Here is a 25,000-nt window from a genome sequence, read left to right on the forward strand (position 1 = left end):
CATGTGTATATATATGTATATATTTATACATGTGTATATATATGTATATATTTTAAGCATGTAGTATATATATGTATATATTTATACCATGTGTAAAGATATGTATGATATTTAACATGTGTATATATATGTATATATTAATTACATGTTATATATATGTTTATAATATTTATACATGTGTATATATATGTATATTATATTTATACATGTGTATTTATATATGTATAGAGTTTACATGTATAATAGATACATATATATAAAGTTATAAATTATACCGATATATACACATGTGTATATATAGGTATATTTGTACATGTGTATATATATGTATATATTTTATACTTGTGTATAATATATGTATATATTTATACATTTATATATATGTATATATTTAAACATGTGTATATATATGTATATATTTTGAACATGTTTATATAGTAATATTTTATACATGTGTATATATACGTATAAAGTAATTTAAACATGTGTATATATATGATATATTATACATGTGTATATATTAGGAAATTATTTATCCATGTGATATATATGTATAGTCCTATTATACATGTGTATATATATGTTATATATTTATACATGTGGATATATATGTATATATTTATACTTGGTATATATTGGATATATTTATCATGTTGTATATATATGTATTATTATACATGTGGATAGATATGTATATATTGATAATGGGTATCTTATGTATATATTTATACATGTGGACTATATATGTTATATATTTAGACATGTGTATATATATGTATATAATTTATACATGTGTATCTATATGTATATATTTATACTGTGTATTATATATGTATATATTCATAATCGTGTATATATATGTACTCATATCTTCGATACATGTGTATATATATGTATATATTTTACAGGTGTTGATTATGTTTATCTGTATACATGTGGTATCTATATGTTAAAAATATATTTATACTTTTGTGTGAGTATATATATGTCTATATATTATACCATGTGTATATACTATATGTATATATTTATATTATGTGTATATATATGTTTATATTTATACCATGTGTTATATATATGTATATATTTATAAATGTGATATATAAGTATTTATTTATAAATGTGATATATATGTATATAATATACATGTGTATATATATGTTATATATTTATACATGTGTATATATATGTATATATATATACATGTGTATATATATGTATATATTTATATATGTGTATATATATGTATATATTTATACATGTGTATATATATGTATATATTTATACATGTGTATATATATGTATATATTTATACGTGTATATATATGTGTGTATGTATATATATTTGTATATATATGTGTATGTATATATATATTTGTATATATATGTGTATGTATATATATATATGTATATATATGTGTATGTATATGTGTATATATGTATGTATATGTGTGTGTATGTATATATGTGTGTGTGTGTATATTTGTTTATACATATGTATATTTATGGAAATATATGTGTATATATGTATGTATGTATCAATATTTGTATATAGATATGTATATTTATAGAAATATATATATATATAAATATGTATATATTAGTATATAAATGTGTATATATTTATGTGTGTATATATATGTGTGTGTATTTGTTTGTGTATATATATGTGTATATATGTGTGTATGTATATATGTATATAAATATATATATATATATATATATATATATATATATATATATATATATGTGTGTGTGTGTGTATATATGTATATACATATGTATATCTATGGAAATATATGTATATGTGTATATGTATCTATATATGTGTATATATGTATATTTATAGAAATGTATATGTATGTATGTATGTATGGATATATGTATGTTTATTTATATATATTTTATATTATATTATATATGTATGTATACATTTATATGTATATATGTATATATATATATATATATATATATATATATATATATATATATATATATGATATGTATCATTTTTTCCCCCACATGTAATACAGTGATATGATTTTATCAAATGATACGCACTTCATAGAATAATCACTTTTTTTTTCCTGTGAGTAATTTTGTTACATATAACCTTTAAGGTGTTTATGAGTCTTACTTATAAAAGGTATGCAAGTGATTTTTATTTTGTATTAGGTTTTCTTAATTTTGTATTTCATGTATTTCAGTCTGAGAGTCATGTTTACTCTTAAAACATTGAAATATTTGTTCTACTGTTATGGAAAATAAGAAGGCTTGGATATGTTGTGAATTTCATTTGTAGATAAGGAAATCAAATATAGTGTAAATGTAGATCAGTGAAATATGATAAAGGATATAAGAATAACCATTAACCCATTGCAGACGGAGATAAATTTGCTTGCCCAGCCTCCAGGATAGGTTTTATTTTAGAGAGAGACCGCTTGAAGCAATATAATTTGAAGCATCCCACTCTCTTTCAGTCATTCATTGTAAAACTAGAGCGGTTTTTGTGTTTTATTTTTTTGTGTGTTTTATTGAGTTTAGAGACTTATATGTGCCATATGTACAGGGCCTTATCCGTGCAGCCGTTGAAGAATTGTAGTTCTATATCCATATTAGTCAATTATTTAATTATACTCAATGTGACTAGAAGAATTTCTGTTTTTATGGGATGGACAAAAGGCAACTTTATTTTTTCGTTCTTTTTGTGCTGTCATGAACGTTACGAAAACATATAACCACCTACAATAATATAACAGAAAAGCGAAGAGTTAGGGAAGAGGAATGAATATCTGTGCTTGTGACTGTGAGTGCACGTGAAAAGGCATCCATATTGGCACAGGAGCACATTTTCGACACTGGGTAATGGATTGAGTCACCTTCCTCATTCGTTCTGCATGCACATCCTTCTCGGCGTGGTAGTTTTTGAGCAAGGGATCATCAACTTAGTGTGTGCATCGCTTATAGAGACTTGCTTACTAGAGACGTGGATGGGTGCCATTCACGGCTTCTCACTGCTGGTGCTAGGGAACAAGTGGTGCCAATCTAGGTGTTGGCGTTAAGCTTGCACGATATTACGGTAATTATAGTCTTTATGGACTGCAGTAGCCAATCATCACTCATTCGTTTTCTAGCAAATAAAATAGCCCACGTTGCGATCCAAAATCCCCGAACGTCGTGTACGTCATGACGCCCGTCGTCAGGCCAAAGCTCCTACGTCACGTATGTCATGACACCCGTACGCAATGGGTTAAGAACTGATAAAATAGTAATTGGTATTTTATGTTGGTCAGTCTCCATATGTTCTTTGACATCTAGTATATCAGACTTGTTGATTACTTGCTTCCTTTTTTCATTGGAAATATTTAATGTTCTCTTAGTCATTGTAGCTCATTTTTTATTTAGTGTAGCCAAAATATTCTTTTTAGTTTTACTAGTGCCTAATTATGGCAGTAAAAGATAATGAACACAATGTATCCTTGAAACTGTAGTTATGACTATGAATACAACACCCAATCGTGTTGTGCAATAGAATTTCAGGGAAAGTATCTCTAGTGTACTCATGCCATGCTCTGCAGACTGGTATTTATGATCAGAAGTATTATGTATATAACAGAAAGTGTGATTTTTAGATGTGTGTTTGGTTTATTAGTCACCTTCAGAGTCGAAGAAAACTGATTGATCTTTCCTTGTATTTCTTAAATAATACTGGAAACATTGTTCACTCTTACGGAGGTTCCAGTCAAACTACCAAGCACATATTGGCTTGCAACAGCCACTCACATGGTATGAATTGCAATAAATTACTTGGTAGTAACTTAACTGGACAGACTACCAGCACTTCTATTATCAAATAAGATATAATGCAGTCAGAATAATGCAACATACTCCATATATACCTCCACAGGGAAAAAATATTTCCTTGTCTCCATGTTTTGTGTATTAGAAGGACCTGAATTATGATTCATTAATTTTACCTCTTACAGAAAATGATGGTGAAGATGACTTTATAATACCTGTAGAAGCTCTGCCACATGTACAAATCCCACGTCAGGTTGTAGCATACGATGGTCTACCAGTACAAGCTATGGTATCATACATTGAATCTCCAAGTCTCTTTTATCTTCACCTTGTAAACAGTGAGACAGCGACTATAGACAGGTTTGTATTTCTTTTGATATCCATTTGATACTTAGTGTCTCTTATAATCTTTTTATTTTGTTATTCCCAGTACTTATTTGCTTTATGTTATGTATAGATTATTGCCAGGATTAAAAAAATATATATACGTACCTGGATATCCATGTACGTCTACAGCCACAAGATAGCATAAATAAATTTGCATAAGGATTAAAGTATTGTCTATTAATTTATTTTTGATATAGTATGTTGTAGATGCCATATCATATTTATTTCTCCAAATTTGCTGAAACCATATTGGTGGAACCCCACTTTCATATATACCCAGTGGCATTGAGGGCAAAAACCTATACATACATATAAAAGCATAAACTGATAAGGAATAGATTTTCTTTAAGTTAAAGAGAAACTGCTCTTTATCATTTTCTTTCACTATTTCATTTTGAAGTGTAAAAAGAGTAGAATTTAAGGTATTTAGTAGTCTGGCTTAAAATATATTCCCTTTTTTTTTTGTATCAGAAAGGGACAAAAGTTGACATTTTAGTTGTGGCCCTGCTGTTGGTGCCTAATTCCAAAGCTTCATATATATATTCTTTTCTCTCTTTCCTCATATGTAAAAAAAACAAATGCCATAGATTTAGAGTCCCCATTTCAACCCTTCCACCACTGGCATTTTTTGCAGTGTCAGATCACTTTTGCACTGCAGTTTTAGTCTCAAAACACAAGTGCTGGTTGTGTAATTAACCCATCATACCAAATGCCAATTAATATTACTATGCTAATATATCATATATATAGACATGCATATCATACCTGAAGTCTGTAAGATAATAGAAAACACATCATCTTAAGATGTCTAGCAGAGGCGAAACATGTTAAGATGTGGCCAGTATTGGGAGGCTTAACATCAAGATATGTTTTCTAGTCTGATACATATTAAAGCAATCCCCAACTTCTAGCTGATAATCTTAGGTGTACTTTCACTTAATGCCCATTTCTCACGACTCAGATTATAAGATAAACAAGTCATTTTATGTATCTGTTTGCTGAAGGTAAATGCATTGCCAGGTTCTGTATGTCTATGATGGAATGCTATAAAGATGATAAGGAACCCCTACAAGTAAATCGGCTTCCTTTGGGGTCGTACTGGGCTGTCTTCAACAGCGATGGGTTATGGTACCGGTGCAAGATACTTTCTAACCTTTTGTCAGATAATCAGGTTAGTGAAGTATATTTTGGAATGTATAACATTAACCCATTGCGGACGGGTGTCATGACATACATGACACAGGAGCTTTGACCTCACGACAGGTTTCATGACATACATGACGTTTGGGGATTTTGGATCATTTTGCTATTTTATTGTGCTATGAGTAAGGAATGAGTGATGATGGCAATTGCAGTCATAATTACTATAACTATCGTCTTATTGAGTAAACCTAACTTCCAAAACCTAGATGGCACCACTTTCTTCTAGCACCAGTAAGAGAGAGAGCCTTGAATGGCACCCATCTATGGTCTCTAGCAAGCACTGTCTTTAGAGAGCGATGGCACACAGTAAATTGCCGACCTCTTGCTCTAAAGTACCACAGAAGAAGGATGTGCATGGAAGAACGAGATGAGGAAGTTGACTCAAACCATACCCAGTGTCTAAAATGTGCTCCTGTGCCATTGGGTATGAATTTTACTGTGGCACTCACAGTTATAAGCGCAGGTTTCCTTCCTCTTCCTGTACCTCTTCATGTTATCTTCATTGTAGGTGGTTATAAGTTTCATATTCGTTCATGACAGCCCAAAAATATGAAAAAATAATGTTTCTTTTTACCCTCCCATAAGACAGCAATACTTAGTATAAAGAAAATAATGAACTGATATGGATCATATATTGCAATTTTAGTCAACTGTAGCCTTGATAGAGCCTGTCATATGGCATATGTAAGTCTCTAAATACAATAAAACACAAAAATGGTTCTAGTTTTATAATGAGTGACTGAAAGAGAGTGGGAAGATTCAAATTATGCTGCTTCAAGCTGCCTCACTCTGAAATAAAACCCATCCTGGAGACCGGACAAGCGAATCTGTCCCCTGTCCGCAATGGGTTAATATTTTGTAAACACTGCAAAGATTATAGGCAGAAATTGAGCATCTATATGTAAGTGCTGTAGGTCCTGAGTTTTTTTTGTGTAATTTAGATCCTTTGGCATCAGTTGATTTTGTTTTTCATTACTTACTACACAAGTTAGGTGTATGCATAAAATTGTATTCTAGTTTTTTTTATTAGTACCATTCCTTCCCTTGTAATCTTTTTAAAAAAGGTAAAAGAGTCATAGGGCAAATGTATCTTAAAGCTCAAATGATATGAAAAGTCATAATAGAAATTTTCAGTTTACATAAGATCAGGCTTGATTACAGAATATTATGGAAGGTGGACCTCGAGTGAAAGTCCACTTCATTGATTATGGAAACTGCAGTGAAGTGCATGTCAGGGATGTTAGAGCCTTGAGTAAGGAATTTACACTGCTGCCTGCCCTAGCTGTACCATGTTCTTTGGCAAAGGTATGTTTAAAGGTAATTATTTATCAAAATTGAATTTGAAGGATATGCAATGGGGGATGGGGGGTGGGGGGGGGGGGGGGGGGGTGGGGGGGGGGGGGGGGAGGGTGGGGGGGGGGGGGAGGGGGAGGGGGGGGGGGAGGGGGTAGGGGGGGGGGGGGGGATGGGGGGGGGGGGGTTAGGTGGGGGGGGGTGGGGGGGGGGGGGGGGGGGGGGGGGGGGGGGGGTGGGGAGGGTGGGGGGGGGGGTGGGGGGGGGGGGTTGGGGAGTGGGGGGGGGGGGGGGGGGGGGGGGGGGATGGGGGAGGGGGGGGTTTGCGTGTATGGGTGGATGATCTGAATATATACTACATATAAGACATTTACAGTTATATATATATATTTTAAATTTTATATAATATTATTTATATATATATATCTATACATATACCATATATATTAATATACTTATATTTAGATATATATGCATATATATAATACTCATATATTATGTATATATTGTCATATTATATATTATATATATATATATTACTATATTATATATATATATATAACATATATATATGCATTTATATATATATTTTGATATGCATATATATTTCATATATATATAGATATATGCATATATATATATCATATATATATATATATATTGATTATATATTACATATATACTATACATATAGATACATATATATTCAATATATATATACATATATATTATATATATTACTATATACTATATATATATACATATATATTATATATATTATATAGTATCTAATGTTATATATATATACCTTAACATATATATATATATTCATATACATAAATATATATATATTACATATATATATATATATATATATATATATACGTATATATATATACTATATATATAATATTTAATATATATATATATATATTATTGTATAATATATATATATATTAACATATATATATAAATATATATATATATATATATATATGAGATATAAGTATATATACGTAAATATATATAATATTCATATCTATATATACATATATAAATATATATATACGTTAATATAGATATATATATATTATATTGTGATATAATATTTATATACCATTTATACATATAATATATTATATATCTATATATATATATATATACCTATTATATATATATATATCTATAATACATACGTACATATCCATAAATATTCAAATATATATATTTTATCATATATATAATACATACGATATTATATATATATATTATATATATATATACATATATATCCTCTAAGATATACATATATATACATATATATATACGATATATATATATATATATATATAATACGTTAGATATATATATGTATATATATAGATGATATATATATATATATATAATATGATATATCATATATATATATATATAATGTATATAATATATATATATACGTATATATAATATATATATAATATATAAAAATATATATATAAAAATATGCATAATAGTATATTATATTATATATATAATATATATACGTAATATATATACGTTATAAATGGCATATATATACGTATATTAGCACAAATATATATATATATACCTATATAATATATATATATATCATATATATGATATATATACTACAATAATATATATATCCATATATATACAAATATATCAATAGATAATATATATATTTATATATTATAGATAATAGATATATATATTTATTATACGTATATTCTATATATATATAAATACCTATATATAATATATAATAAACGTACCGTATATATATATATATATATATATATAATTATATTTACGTATATTATATATATATATATATACATTATATATACTATATATATATATATATATATTACATATATAATATAATATATATATATATATAAATAAATATAATATATATATATATATATATATTCGTATATATAGATTATATATATATATATATATATATATATATCACGTGATAAATATATATATATTATATATAATATATATATACGTAAATATATACAACATATATATCTATATATATATCAATATAAATATACTCAATATGAAATATATATATATATATATATATAATATACGTATACGGAAAATCTATATAAATATATATATATATATACGATATATATATATATATATAACTACGTATATATACCCCCCCCCACCCCCCCCCTTAGATAAAAAATAGTTCCATATATACGATATATATATATATAAAAATTATATATATACGTCGAATAAAACGTATATATATATATCTATATATATACTATATATATAATATATAATATATAAATATATATAATTCTATATATATATAAATAAATACGTGTATACGTCAATATATATAATATATATATATATATCTTATATATATATATATATAGATATATATATCGTATATATATATATATATATAATATATATATATATATATAGATAACGTATATATATATAACGAAATAATATATATATAAAATAATATATATATATATATACGTATAATATATATAAATATATATATATTAAAATATATAATATATATATGATATACGAATATATATATATATAATATAATATATACGTATATATATATAAACGTATATATATATATTTATATATATATATATATAACAATATATAATACGTATTATATATAGATATGATATATATCATAATATATATATATATATATATTTTACGTATATATATATAAATATATATATATAATGCCGTATCATACATATATATATATATATTATACGGATATATATATACGTATATAATATGACGTGTATAGTATATATGATATATATATATACTATATATATCAATATATATATATATATACCGTAAGTATATATATATATATATTATACGTATATATATACGTATATATTATATACGTATATATATATGTATATATTTAGTATATATATTATATATATATATATGTATATATATATATATACATATATATATTAGACGTTATATATAGTAAACACTATATATTATGACGTATTTAGTATATGTATACATATATATATACGTATATATACTATATATATATAAATATCCAATGCTTTACGTACTTTATATATGAATACATATAATGTATATAACGATATATACATATATATTACAAATATTCATATAGTATCATACAATACTATACTACATATACACGTATACATTTATACATAAATATACACCATCACATATGACATATACTAAGTACAATATACAGATAAGATATGCTATATGTATATATTTATGTTTATAGATATATTTATGATATATGTATATATATATGTATATAATTATGTATATATATGCTTTATATATGCTAGTACTATATAAATTATATATATATATCAAATATATATATATAGTATATATATATTAGATATATATAAGATATATATATAGTATAATTACTCAGTTTACCTCGTATTTCTCTTATTCTGAAAAGTTTGATAGAATTTGATATTTTTCCCTTAAGGTTTATCCTCAACATACTTGGGAAAAGAGTCCTTGGGCCTTGGAAAGTGTTGAAGCCTTTCAAAAGCTGTGTGGAGGTCCTGATTCAGTTCTTCAGACTTATTTCACAAAGCTTAATTGGTTGGTATTCCATTTTATTGTATTGCTTACAAAAGCAAGCTAGAATGTATACAATACTCCAACTTCATCTTCTTTATACCTGATTTCTCATAGTATTTTGAATATCTCACAGCATTGTAGATTTTTAGATATGATTGTGGAATGATAACATAGATTCATGCTTGTTCACAATAGAAAAACAACTTTTGGTGAAGGAGTTTTGAAAATATTTTCACCTTGCTGGGAGATGTAGATTTGGAGAGAAAATAGGAGAAGATGCAAAGGAAGGACATGGTTGCAAGGGATCAGCAGAGATATGTTAATCTAAGTTCATTTACCCAAATGCTAAAGAGGAGATAAGTTTAGGAATGTGTAAACCCCTTTTGTTTTCACTCGTAAGATTTATAACTTGACGTGCAAGATTAGTACTCAGGATGGTAGGTAGCAGATATCTTCATTTCTCAAAAGATTATATTTATAATGATGGATGAATAGATAAGTAAATTTTTACTAAGAAATGCTAAAGATGATAAACATTAAATCTGTGTCAAGCTAAGCTTACAAGGAAATGAATTTGAATGTGGCAGGACATAAATGGTGCGGCTGTGTTTGAGGTATAATTTTATTTGGACAACAGATTTCTGTTAATATATAAGCCAGTATGTATCTTCCCACATAAATATATAAATTGGCTAAGGGATTATCAATATCAGATAAGGTTGATTTATAATGTAACTTGTTTAATATAATCCAATGCATTGTATTTTATGTGGGGAATATTCCAGAGTTGTTTATTCCATAGTTTAATTTACAAACCTAAGTTTTAAACAAGATTAAAAATCTAATGTGACTGGAAGTGTTACCATAGTTGTCTTTATGGAGGCACAGGTATAAACAGTGCTCTCGATCTTGTATTTTTAACCTATTTTGAACATTCCAAGTATTTTTGTCATCAAGCTTTGTATTCAATCCCCTTGTTATGCGGTCCCTGCACCTTCTTACCTTCCCATAGGTGCTTTCATTTTCGGAATTGGGATCATGAGAAAACTAATCTTGAAAATCAAAATCATGTGTTACCCTTTGTTACTATTGTAGAGGTTGTGGTATGGGGCACAAATTATGGCATGAAGAGAGAGAGGTGGTTGATTGTAGATACAGAAGCCAAGAGTCAGAGGCACTTGTCAATCGATCTCTTTTGAATTTAGATAAATGAACATGCATAGGCCTATCTCACCTGACATCTTAACATGGATAGGATACACTTAGGGGCAATTACTAATTCTGAATGCCATGTGGAAACATTTTTATTCACAAGAAAAAAATCTAATTTTTTCTTTTTTTTCTCACCCTACACCATGGCAGCACAAGAAAGACCCCTTACCACTTTCACTGATTTTAATGTACTATGAAGCTGAAGCACACCCACAAAATAAATTTTAGAAAGTCCTCAAATTTAAACTGGCACCTGTCTACCATGTGTCTTCAGATGTGAACCAGTGTCTGCAACTTAGATAAAGCAGTTATGAAAATCATAGTATAAGGGGAGGGCATAGGGAAAATGGTAAAGCAAGAGAGTGAGGAGGAAAAGGGCACAATAAACAAAAGTAGAATAAAAGGACAATAGGTCATTATATGGACTCTTCATCACTGATTTATATACTTTTAAAAGATGCCCAGGTTATCAGATTAGTATTTTTGCTTACTCCTCTTGCTCTGTATTGGACTTGTTCCATTTTGTAATTTGATTCAGAAAATTATGTAATTCATAGAGGAAGGATGTTGGAGAGATAGTTATTATATATACATATATATATATATATATTTTTTTTTTTTCCTTTGGAATAAACAGAATATGATTTATTAACTCTGTATCTGGGACCTTGGGACCTTGAAACATTTAGGATATATAGTTAGCCTTTCATAGCATGCTTTTTCCTCCTCTTTCCCCTTTTTCCTTTCCTCAATCTTCAGATTGGAATCTGGGGTTGTTCATAAATCATAGAACCTAACCCCTTATGATGCCTGTGGTGTAACTCGGGTGTTTCTTCCTATTGTATTTTCCGCTCATTTCCAACCTAATTCATTATCCTTTTCTTTTCCAGCTGTCCTTCATTCCTATAAAGATATACAAGCGTGAATACATTACATTACAGTGTAGGCTCAGATTGTCTCTTTTATTTTTTTTTCATACTACATAAATTGTAACTTGTATTCTTGCACTTATCCCAAAGGAGCGGTAGAAATGAGGTCATATTGGAAACGAAAGAAGGCCTGGTCATTAATGAAGAACTGGTTGTTAAGGGCTATGCCATATCAAAGGTTTTACTTCAAGTTGCAAACAATGATCAGGTATCATGTGAAGGTAAGAAAAATTATTGGACTTCTTTGATTTTCTTTAAGTACATGATATTTCTATGGGCTTCTATGTTTTAAGTTTTTTATTATTGTAGGTCTGGTTATTTGGTGATGGTGTTATAAATATGTGATGTTATTGTTGATATATTATTCAATGTTAATTGTGCAGTTATTTATTTATTTTTTTTTAGCTATTCATAATTGTTGTTCAATATTGTTTTCTTTTTATGACAGGAAAAATTATTATCTATTTATCTCTCTCACTCTCTCACTCTCTCTCTTTCTCTCTTTCTCTCTCTCTCTCTTTCTCTCTCTCTCTCTTTCTCTCTCTCTCTCTTTCTCCACTCCTCTCTTCTCCTCTCCTCTCCTCTCTCTCTCCCCACTCATCTCTCTCTCACTCTCGTTCTCTCACCTCTCTCTCTCTCTCTCTCTCTCTCTCTCCTCTCTCCTCATCTCTCTCTCTCTCGCCCTCTCTCTCACTCTCCATCTCTCTAACTCTCTCTCTCTCTCTCATCATTCGCTCTCTCTCTCTCTTCTCTCTCTCCTCACTCTCTCCTCTATCTCTTTCTCCTCTCCTCTCACTCTCTCTCTCTCTCAATCTATCTCTCTCTCTCTCTGCTCTCTCCTGCTCTCATCTCTCTCTCTCTCTCTCTCTCTATATATATACATATATATATATATATATATATGTACATATGTACATATATATGTACATATATATATATATATACATATATATATATACATATATATATATACATATATACACACATACATATATACACATACATACACGCACACATGCACGCACACACACACACACACAGGCACAGGCACATACATGACAATATATATAAATATATAATATAGATATATATATAAATATATAAGTAATATATATATATATATATATATATAATATATCTCTATTAACAGTATAATGATATATATATATATATATATATATATATATATTTATAATATATATAAGTATATGGATAATATAATATAATATATAATAGTTATATATATATTTATATATATATAAATCTATATATATATACAGTATAATTAGATATATATTATAAAAAAATATATATATATATAGATAATATATATAATATATGTATATATACATGTAATATATATTAATAACAGTGTATATATATATATTAAATATATATATATATATATAAAAAAATTATATATATATATACGAAAATGTATAAATATATATAATATATATATATATATATATAATATATATAATATATATATATATAATACAGTATATTATATATATATATATATAATATATAAATACGTAATGTATAATATATATATATATATATATAGAAAATACAGTCTAGTAAGATATATATATATTATATATATATAAATATTAAAAGATATATATCTATATAAAATATATACATATATAATATATATCATGCTAAACATAAACGAATAACAATATAAATCAAAACTAATCAATCTAACCGTATATACCGACAGTATAATATATATTATATAATTTACAAATCATAACTAACTATCTAGCACTAACAGACTCTGAAAATCCACACACACACCAACTACCCTCTCACTCACAAACCACACTCACCACACACATTAACAAACCCGACAAACACACAAACCACACACACACCCCCACACACACGGGGACACACACTCAAACACACACACTCCACAACAACCACACATGACTCCCACCCAACTCAAAACACACACACCACACACACCACATCACACCTCCCGTACTCAGACACACACCCACCCATCACAAACAAACAAACACGTCACACACACGACTTCCACACCACCCTCAATGACACCAACCCACCCAAACACACACACCCGACACACACTCACTCAAACACCAACACTCCCTACACAGAACACACAAACACCACACTCACACACACACACACACACACTCACAACCTCTCCCGAAACACACACTCACTACACACGACACTCACACACAAACACACAGCCACACACACACACAACACCAGACACACACACACCACTCATCTCACACAACGCCAAGACCCACACACACACACATCACACACACACACACACACACACACTCTCCCATACACACACACACACACACACACACACCCACCCAATCCACACACACAACTCACACACCACACACACACACACTCACCCTTACCACACACACACTCGCTCACACACACAGCACACACACACTCACACACACACACCACCCACCATCACACACACCCCCAACACACTCCCCCACACCCACACTCAAACCCACATTCAGAAACCCCTCACAAACCAACTCACCCACACACCCCACACACAGAACACACACACACACACACGTACACACACACACACACCACTACAACCCACACACGACACACACACTCACACACACACACTCACACACCGGACCACCACACGCACACCACACTCAGACACAACACAAAAAAATCAGCACAAACCCACTCTCCCACTAACAACACGACACACTCTCACACACCACCACTCACACCACCCCTAAACACACCCACACCAACCCAACATACACGCACATACCCACGACAAACACACATCATACACCTAAAACAAACTAACTCAACCACCCACACTCACAAACAAAGCTCTCACACCCTCCACCCCCCCCCCTACTCAAAAACACACACCCACATCAGCACAACAACGCACACACACAAACAAATCACAAACCACACCCAAACTCACACACACTCTCACATAAACTACCAACACAATAGCCACCATCTCTCAACCCACCCTAACACACCCCACAAAAACACATATACATAACAGTCATAAACACACTAACAATAATCACAGATCACACTACCACTCTCACCAACACACACTGACTATGAACATAATAAGAAACACAGACAAACCGAACCACCCCCCCACCCACATAAAACACACCAAACACAAAACTCTCTAACTCTACAAACTCTACTCTCATCAAAAATATGAAAAGTTATTTTATTTCTAAAGTCTTTTTGTGACACCCTCCTAATTTAATTAAACAACTAACTATCTGACTAAATCTTACAAAGAATCTAAATAAAAACAAATAAATCTCATAATAACTAAATATAAAACTATAAATCTATAAAAATATAACCAGCTCACTAATTAATCTTTATCTTTCTATGAGTCAATATATATGTCTCTATACACATAACAGTAACAATAATGACATATGATATATAATGTCTCGAACCTGTATAACACCAAGCGCAATAACTATCTATATATAATATATACTAACCTATCATATTCAAATTTATATAAGAGTATGTGAACTAAAATCAAGTAAAAGTAATCAACTGAGAACCCATACAAAATGTCAAAACTCACCCTCTTGTAATAGACATTAAAACATTTTATGTAAATCAATATAAATCATAATATGTATAAACTATTTTATAATAATCTATAAAATGTATATAACTTAGTTAAATAAAAATAACAAACAACTGGTAAATCTCTAACTTTATATCAGTCTATACCAAACCATGTAAGTATCAAAAAATTTGGTAAAATTAGTCTAAATTACAAGAGATACTTAAATATTAACATAAACAAAATCAAATGTAAATATATAACTTTATATATGTTTAAATGTATATAATAAGTGTACGATGATAGTAGGCTTGACTTGACTCAATCAATGTATATAATAAAAAATATACCTAAATCTAATTCATATAAATAAATTACTATATACAAGGATATAGTACATCTAAAGCTATTTCAAATAAGAACCAAAATATGTTATGACTTCGTCTATACTCATGTCCAAAAGTATACTCAATGACCTTACAAATATATGTAGCACTAACACTAAAAAAATCAAGAATAACTAAATATACAATAAAACAAAGCAGACACAGACAATATATAAATAAAAAAGTTTGTATAAGTAAAACATATATAGCCATAAGTATCTAACAATATATGTATAAATATACTAAGACGCATTAAAAAATTAAAAAAAAATATATCTACTGAGTATGTAAGAAATCTTGTCTCAGATTCTAGTGATAAATACGTAAATGTGTCGTTATATAGATAAAATGATCACTCATAAAGTAAAAATCAGTAATTAAACAATGCAAAATCTGACACAGACCATATCTACGTATATAAATGTCTAACTCTTATATTAACAATAATTAATCACACGATCGTTTTATATAAATCACCCCACACCAGTCTCTAAAACAGACTCGATAATCCCCTAAGGATGCATATGATCTAAAACAAACACACACGAGAAAGTAAAATTCAGTATAAAGAATACGAAGCACAGTAACATAATGCTCAATTAGTAGAGTACAGAGACAAACCCACTGCAACTGACACAGTCGAAATATAATAATCTAAACTGTCAAACACATAAAAATAAATACGTCTACTGTCAACAATCAGAAACACCACTCACAAACACACGTCATCAAAAACATTATCAGGGTGCTGGCCCACCCCACCCGTGGGCAGTAATCGCGCCCGCGCCCCGCAGTGACCTAGGAGAGCACGTAGCCGAGCCACCGGATGCGAGGGGCCGAAGGCCTCGAGCACCGGAGGTGCGTTTGGTACAGTCCGAGGAGTCCCGTAGGACAAGTTCAGGTAACACCGCTTGCCCGCCCCCTACTAAATTTTCTGAGGATTCACCCGAATTTCATGTAAAAATTTACCCAACTTCCCGACTCCCGACTTACTTAAAACTTATATCCCGTGCATTTATAGCACAAAGACGCTACAGTCAAAATTTTCAGATCGATTGGAATTAAAAAACTGCCGAGTTATTACAACCACAAATCGCCGAAAATTAGGGGTACATGTTAAAAATGGGTACGATAATACTACAAAAGGTAGAGGAAAATTTTTAGGCCAAAAGTGGGTCCACTTTGTTGATGATATATCACGAGAAGTATACAAAGATACGCGATTTACAACACAGCTTTGGGAAAAAGAAGAAAGTTACAAACTAGTCAAAAACTTTCCTGAAAAAACATCTGATGACGCAGAGATGACGTCATAATGACGTCACAAAAACACGAATTTATTCAAAAATCAAACGATCCAAAATGACGTTTTTCAACTCAATTTTTTAAATGAAACATCGAGATGGGAAAAAAAATGATCATACTAGCGGATAAAGGAAAATTTAATGTACTTTCTGAAAATGTCCGTCCAAACGATCCGGGCTTCCATGCTTGTTGAGAAATACGCACATATTAAACCGTGTTTGACGTGCGAAAAAAGACGCAGAAAAACACTAAAACGAGAAACCTTAAAGTGAGAGAAAGGGATGTCCCAGGCTTCGATATTTCGATATGATGTCGGTTGTAGTCCTCGAAAAAGCTAATAACTGGTTTTTTTAGTATTATCCATTATATTGATGACGTATATGTGAGTCATTAAGAAACACACTGTAAGAGAATGCCGATATTTGCACACACAACACCCCTTGTATTTTGACGTTTAAAGTCGGAAAAAAAACAGTTTCAACTCAAAATTAATTCTTCGTATTTTCATAACCGCTGCGTTGGAATATTGATGAAACATTTCATCAATTTCAATAAATGACTAATTGGCCAATAAACCAATTAACCCCTCGTAATCACGGCTTACACAAAAAAATATCGTCGTAAATCCACCCGATACTGTCTTGTTGACCATTGAATTGAGTGGTAGTAGGTGACACATGAGAACCCCTTCAATATTAAATTCCCTCAATTAGATACTTGGTTCAAATAAACCTATTTAGATCTCATGAACACTGAAAATAGACTGATATTTTTCCCAAAACCAAAAAGGATTTGGGGTTTTGTTGGTCTGTGGCAGTTGATCGTCCCTTTCCTTATACCCTAAAACCTTGATATGGAAGGAACTGTCGGCCGTCCCGCATACGCCGCCACCCCACTACAATGCACTGACAGTGACACTGAACTTCAGTACAGTGAAAATTAATGCTCATGTGCCTAAATTGATTTTAAAAAGAATTATACTGATGAACCTACTACTAGCTAAATTATAAATTGACAACACACTACCTTAGTCCTTGAAGTAAGACTATGAAGACCATCGACACCTCAAAAGAGCTCAATAACAGGAAAAGAAACAAGGATTAGTACTTAAATTGAATAATATTACGTTAATATAGTTCTATTTTGGGGGAAGCAATCCACATAAAAAGTATAACTAATTAGACAAATTGCACAATTTGTTGCAGAGGCTCAAAAACTTTGAAATCGTTTCGAAATCGTTCACTAGCATATGTTTTCCGAAAATCCAAATCATTGCAATCAAGTGTACCTCAAATTTGATTAAGTATAATAATATTTGTAAGTTAACAAAATGTTAAATTTATCAACAATTAAAATAATTTGATCAAATTTGAGGTACCCTAGCAAATTAAACATAAAGTAATAATTTAGATATCGGGGACATATGATCCGTGCATTAGTGGGTGGCGGCAGTATGCGGACAGCCGCGTTCCTACTTCCATATCATAGGTTTAGGTAAAGAAAAGGGACCTCCACCTGCCATGGACCACCCAACCAAATCCCTTTTTGGTTTTTGGGAAAAAAATATTATTTTTTATAAATATATCTATATAAAATATATTTTAATATATATATAATATTTATATATATATAAAATTTAAAATATATATATATTTTTTAAATATATATATAAGTTATATATATATATTTTATATATATATATTATATATATATATATTAATATATTTTATATATATATATCGATTTATATATATATATATATATTTATATATATATATTTATATATATAAAAATTTTATATAAATATAATAAAATGTTTATATACATATATTTAAATTGATATATAAATTAGATATATATTATATACATATATATAACTATATATATAATATATATATATATTTATAAATTTATATAATATAAATATATAACTAAATATATGTATTATATGATTTTGTATTATTGTAATTTTATATATTGTATATCTATAAAAACATATAGTATATATATTTATATAAAATATATATAAATATATATATATATATATAATATATATAATTATATATATATAATATATAATGTGTATATATGTAGGTATTTTCATGTTTATAAATTTTGTTATACAGTTTTATAAATCTGTTATATATGTATGTATGCATGTATATAAATTTTATATTATGTATAAAATGTTTATATATGTATATATATAATTATATATATATATATATATAAATATATAAAAATATATTTAATTATTTAATATAATATAATATATATTTATTTATATATATATATATTTATTTATATATATATATTTATTTATATATATTAATAATTAACTTATATATATATATATTTATTATATATATATATATATTCTATAATAATATATTTAAGTATATACTTATATATATATATATAATAATATATATATAAATATATATATATAATATCTAGGAATATATTATTTGTATATGTAATAGGTAAATAAATATATATATATAATTGTTTATGCATATATATGAAATGATATATATAAATATTAATATATTTTATATATATATATATATGTATATATATGTATATATATGTATATATATTATAATATATGTTATTATATATGTTAATATATAATGTATAATATATGTATATATATGTATATATATGTCTATATATATGTATATATATGTCCTATATATATGTAATATATGTATAATATAAGGTAATATAATATATAATATGGAATATATATGAATATATATGATAATATACATATATATAAATATATAACATAATAAAATAGACATATATATATATACATATTTCACATACATATATCACATACATACACGCACACATGCACGCTCACTCACACACACACAGGCACAAGCACAACATACATATTATATATATATAATTATATATATATATCTATATATATATAATATAATATATATAATATATATTATATATATACAGTATATGTAATATATCGATAGATATATATATTTATATTTATATAGATAGTAATAGTAATATATATATATATATATTTATATATATATAGATATGTATATATATATAATATATACAGGATAGGTATATATATATAGTATATATAGATAATTTAGATATATGATATATATATATATATATATATGTATAAACAGTGTATATAGATATGTATATATACAGTGTATATATCTATTTATATATATATAATATATATATTTATATATATATATATATATATACAGTATAGGTATAAATATATATATACATAGATATATATATATATATATATATTTATATATATAATATTATAATATGACATATATGTATATATATATGAATATATATCAAAAATACAGTATATTATATATATTATATATATAATATTATATAAATACAGTATATGTATATATTTTATATATATATATATAGATATATATATATATATATATAAAACTATATATAATATATAATACAAAGTATATATATATATATTTATATAGATATATATATATATATAATAAAGTACTAGAAATATATATATACAGTAAGATGTATATATATATATATATATATATATATATAATCGTATATATAAATATATATATATTGTATATATACAGTGTAAATAGATCATGTATTTATACATTGATACTATAAAATATATATATAAGAAATATATATATATATCAGTATATATATATATAGTATAAACAGTAATGTATAAACATAAATATATATTATATATATATAACTCTCGATAAATAAAAATCTAACACTATCATCTACAGTATATAACTATCTAACTCAATCCAAGTCAATAACAATCCCGGACAATGTAATATATCACACACTCATCACGTAGGTCCCTAGCAGACACATTCACATCTATCTACTCTCTCTCAAATAACACACTCTCTATCTCACACACACACAATCCCAAACTAAAAACTACCCGTGCTCACTTCACAAAACACTCACACCCTATATCAATCCCCTCTCACGACGACTCACAAACACACCCTACACTGACACACACTCACACACACTCACACACTCACTCACACACACACACTCACACGACGAACACACGCCGACACTGATAACCTCACGAACAACACACACGTCACTCACACATCGACGACAACACACACACACACACACACACACACACCTACACACACTCACCCTACAAATACCAGTAACACACACTCGACACTACACTCACACGACGACACTCACCACACAGCTCACACACACAGCACACACACGACACAGCATCCCTACACATACACAACACACACACACACACACCTCACACACACACACTCACACTCAAACCCCTAAACATACACTCACACACAAACTCACACTTCACAACATCCACCACAGCCACACAACAATCTACACACACGATACCACTCCCTTCACATAACCACTCACTTCACCAAAACACACACACACACACACTCACACACTCATCACACGACACTCTCACACACCCGACCATACACCCTCACACACACTCCACTCTCACCACACACACACACACCCACTCATAACACCCACCCACCCACTCACAGCCTCACACACGCTAACCACAACACTCACACACGCCGACCACAGACTCGCCTCCCACCCCATCTCACTACACCCACACACACAAACGACTCACTCACTAACACCCTTCGGACTTACTCACACACACACACACTCACCACACGCACACACACACACACACCCTCAACCTAAACACACTCTCTCACACTCTCACACTACTCACACACGACTCACTCGTCACTCAACTCAGCCCTGTAACACACACTCTCACACACACTCTCACCCTCTGATCACACACACACCACAGCATACTCACACTCACTCACACACACCACACACGCCCATTCACACACACACCGCTCTCTCTCGAACTACAAACACACACACCAACACACACACACACCTCTCTCTCTCACACACACTCACACACCCATACTCTAACACACACTCAACACTCAACTCACAACACACTCTCTCACACACACACCCCATCTGAGTCACACCCCCCGAGACTCACACCCACTCAACCACACTCTAGAACCCACTGACAGACACTCCCCCACTATCCTTACACACCCAACACACGCCTCTCACAGACCTACACACGGACACACACATCTCACACACACACTCACTGAACTAAGCACCTCACACTCTCTCTCTCACAACACACACACCACACACACTCACCGACCACTCGCACCCATCTCTCAGTCTCTGTCTTTTTTCCTGCTCTAACCCACTAACCAAATAAAACTATACAATATCGACACAAAATCCACTCTCATACCATATAAACAGCCCACTCACTCCCACAATTAACACGCTCTAACCAAATCTATCTATCTCGTACACCAAAGTCATATAATTTAAAAACATACATCATATCAAATACAAAGCCCACACACCCAACCCCCACCCCCCACAACAATATCTCTAACTCTCTCACTCATCACTATCAACAACTCAATCTCTCAATATACTCACACACCTCTCCCTAACTAACTCAATCTCTATCATGTCAACCCCACATACATTAACACCAAATAATACCTACATCTCTCATACATATCTATCTATTGTATGTAATTTACATTTATTCTAACAATCTTCATAATGTACTATATACATATAACCAACTCATCAAGTCTCAGAACATCTGTTCATACATATATGTACTATACAGTATACACCCACACACACATAACAATCAATATAATCTAAAACAATATATCAAAATCTCATAACTCTCGTCTAACTAAATCTCATATATTATTTAAAATATTTACATTTTATGTGACATAATTCATCTTTTTTATTTATACATACAAAATACTAAGTATATCCACCAGTCTCTGTCTTCTCTCTGCTACACTATATATATATACTAAAAATAGCTATTATATAACTCTCACACTATATCATTACCACTCAAATCTAATCTAAAACTCATAATCACCCGAATCGACAAACGTCTCCCAATGTCATAGTATCATTTATAAGTAGCAATCAAAGTCACGCACATTCAAACACTATCGGACATCAAACTATCATCTAAACTCTCTCTATCTATCACTCAATCTCTAAAACATGTGTGGAGCTCAAACAGAAACATCCTCCAAGATCCCTCCCATATGTCTCTCTCACCCACTTGAATAACATATCACACTAATTCAGTAAACACCACACTGTCTCTCTCACAGTAAATTCACATATTACATCTTCACACTACACTGATCAAAATCTTTAAAACTCTAATGACTCACATGATTACACTCTGAAAATCCCTCAATGATAGTCATACGTCCTAAAATTGTCAATTTAGTATCTCTATGGATATGTCATATAGACTGTATACACTATAAACCAAATCTATGTAAACTCACTCTAATATATCTATGTATAACTGTATCACTAATTTCAGACTATATATCTCTCTGAAATATATCTATATACAGCACTATCTTCCATATAACACTCACTACTAAAAACTTATATCTAAATCTTAATCTGTCCATATCTCGCACTTTCAATTCTGAACACATCTGTGAGGATATGTTATATCGTATCATGTCATATGTACAACTGTTCAACTTAATTGACCCTAACACTTATTCTGTACATCCTATACACACCACACACTCTCTCTATCACACTCTAATATACTCATACTCACACAGTCTCAGACCTCACTCACTAAGAACACAGTTAGACAAAAACACCATCACACACGACTCTGCATTTATCTCTAATCACTAACAGAAATATTCACACTCATCAAACAGTCTCTTTAATCTCTGATATAGGAGACACACACACCACTAGTAATGATAAAACACACAGTCATCAGTATACTCTGACACAACAGTAAGATTCACACACAGTACAAGTCACCAAGTCAGTCACGACTCGAGTACTATCGTAACTGTCATATAACATGATCACTGGCTAAAATCCACATTATACTGACTCTCTCTTAATATTCTACTACAGAACTCATACACTTATAACTCACGGTATCAATTCTCTCAGAACTTGTCTCACATTGATGCCACTTACTCTCTCACATCTCACATCAGTACATAGTAAATACAGACACAGACAATCGCTAGTGAAAAGTCTCTCACTTTGTGTCTGATCATCAAACTAAGCCACTT

At 29.4% G+C, this 25,000-nt stretch overlaps 1 protein-coding gene across 2 annotated transcripts in view; it reads left to right on the top strand.

The window, feature by feature from the left end:
• LOC122251686 (tudor domain-containing 6) overlaps positions 1-25,000 on the top strand; it is a 74,638-nt gene that overhangs the window by 4,156 nt on the left and 45,482 nt on the right. For both annotated transcript variants that reach the window (XM_043013782.2, XM_043013779.2), the window contains exons 2-6: positions 3,987-4,161; positions 5,209-5,359; positions 6,553-6,696; positions 10,235-10,353; positions 12,564-12,694. In XM_043013782.2, the coding sequence (XP_042869716.2) occupies positions 3,987-4,161; positions 5,209-5,359; positions 6,553-6,696; positions 10,235-10,353; positions 12,564-12,694 (720 nt within the window). The remainder of the gene's footprint in view (positions 1-3,986; positions 4,162-5,208; positions 5,360-6,552; positions 6,697-10,234; positions 10,354-12,563; positions 12,695-25,000) is intronic.

Source organism: Penaeus japonicus, unplaced genomic scaffold, assembly GCF_977035675.1.
Source record: "Penaeus japonicus unplaced genomic scaffold, GWHDUDI00000001_assembly GWHDUDI00000009, whole genome shotgun sequence".
In the NCBI taxonomy this organism is placed as follows: Eukaryota; Metazoa; Arthropoda; class Malacostraca; order Decapoda; family Penaeidae; genus Penaeus; species Penaeus japonicus.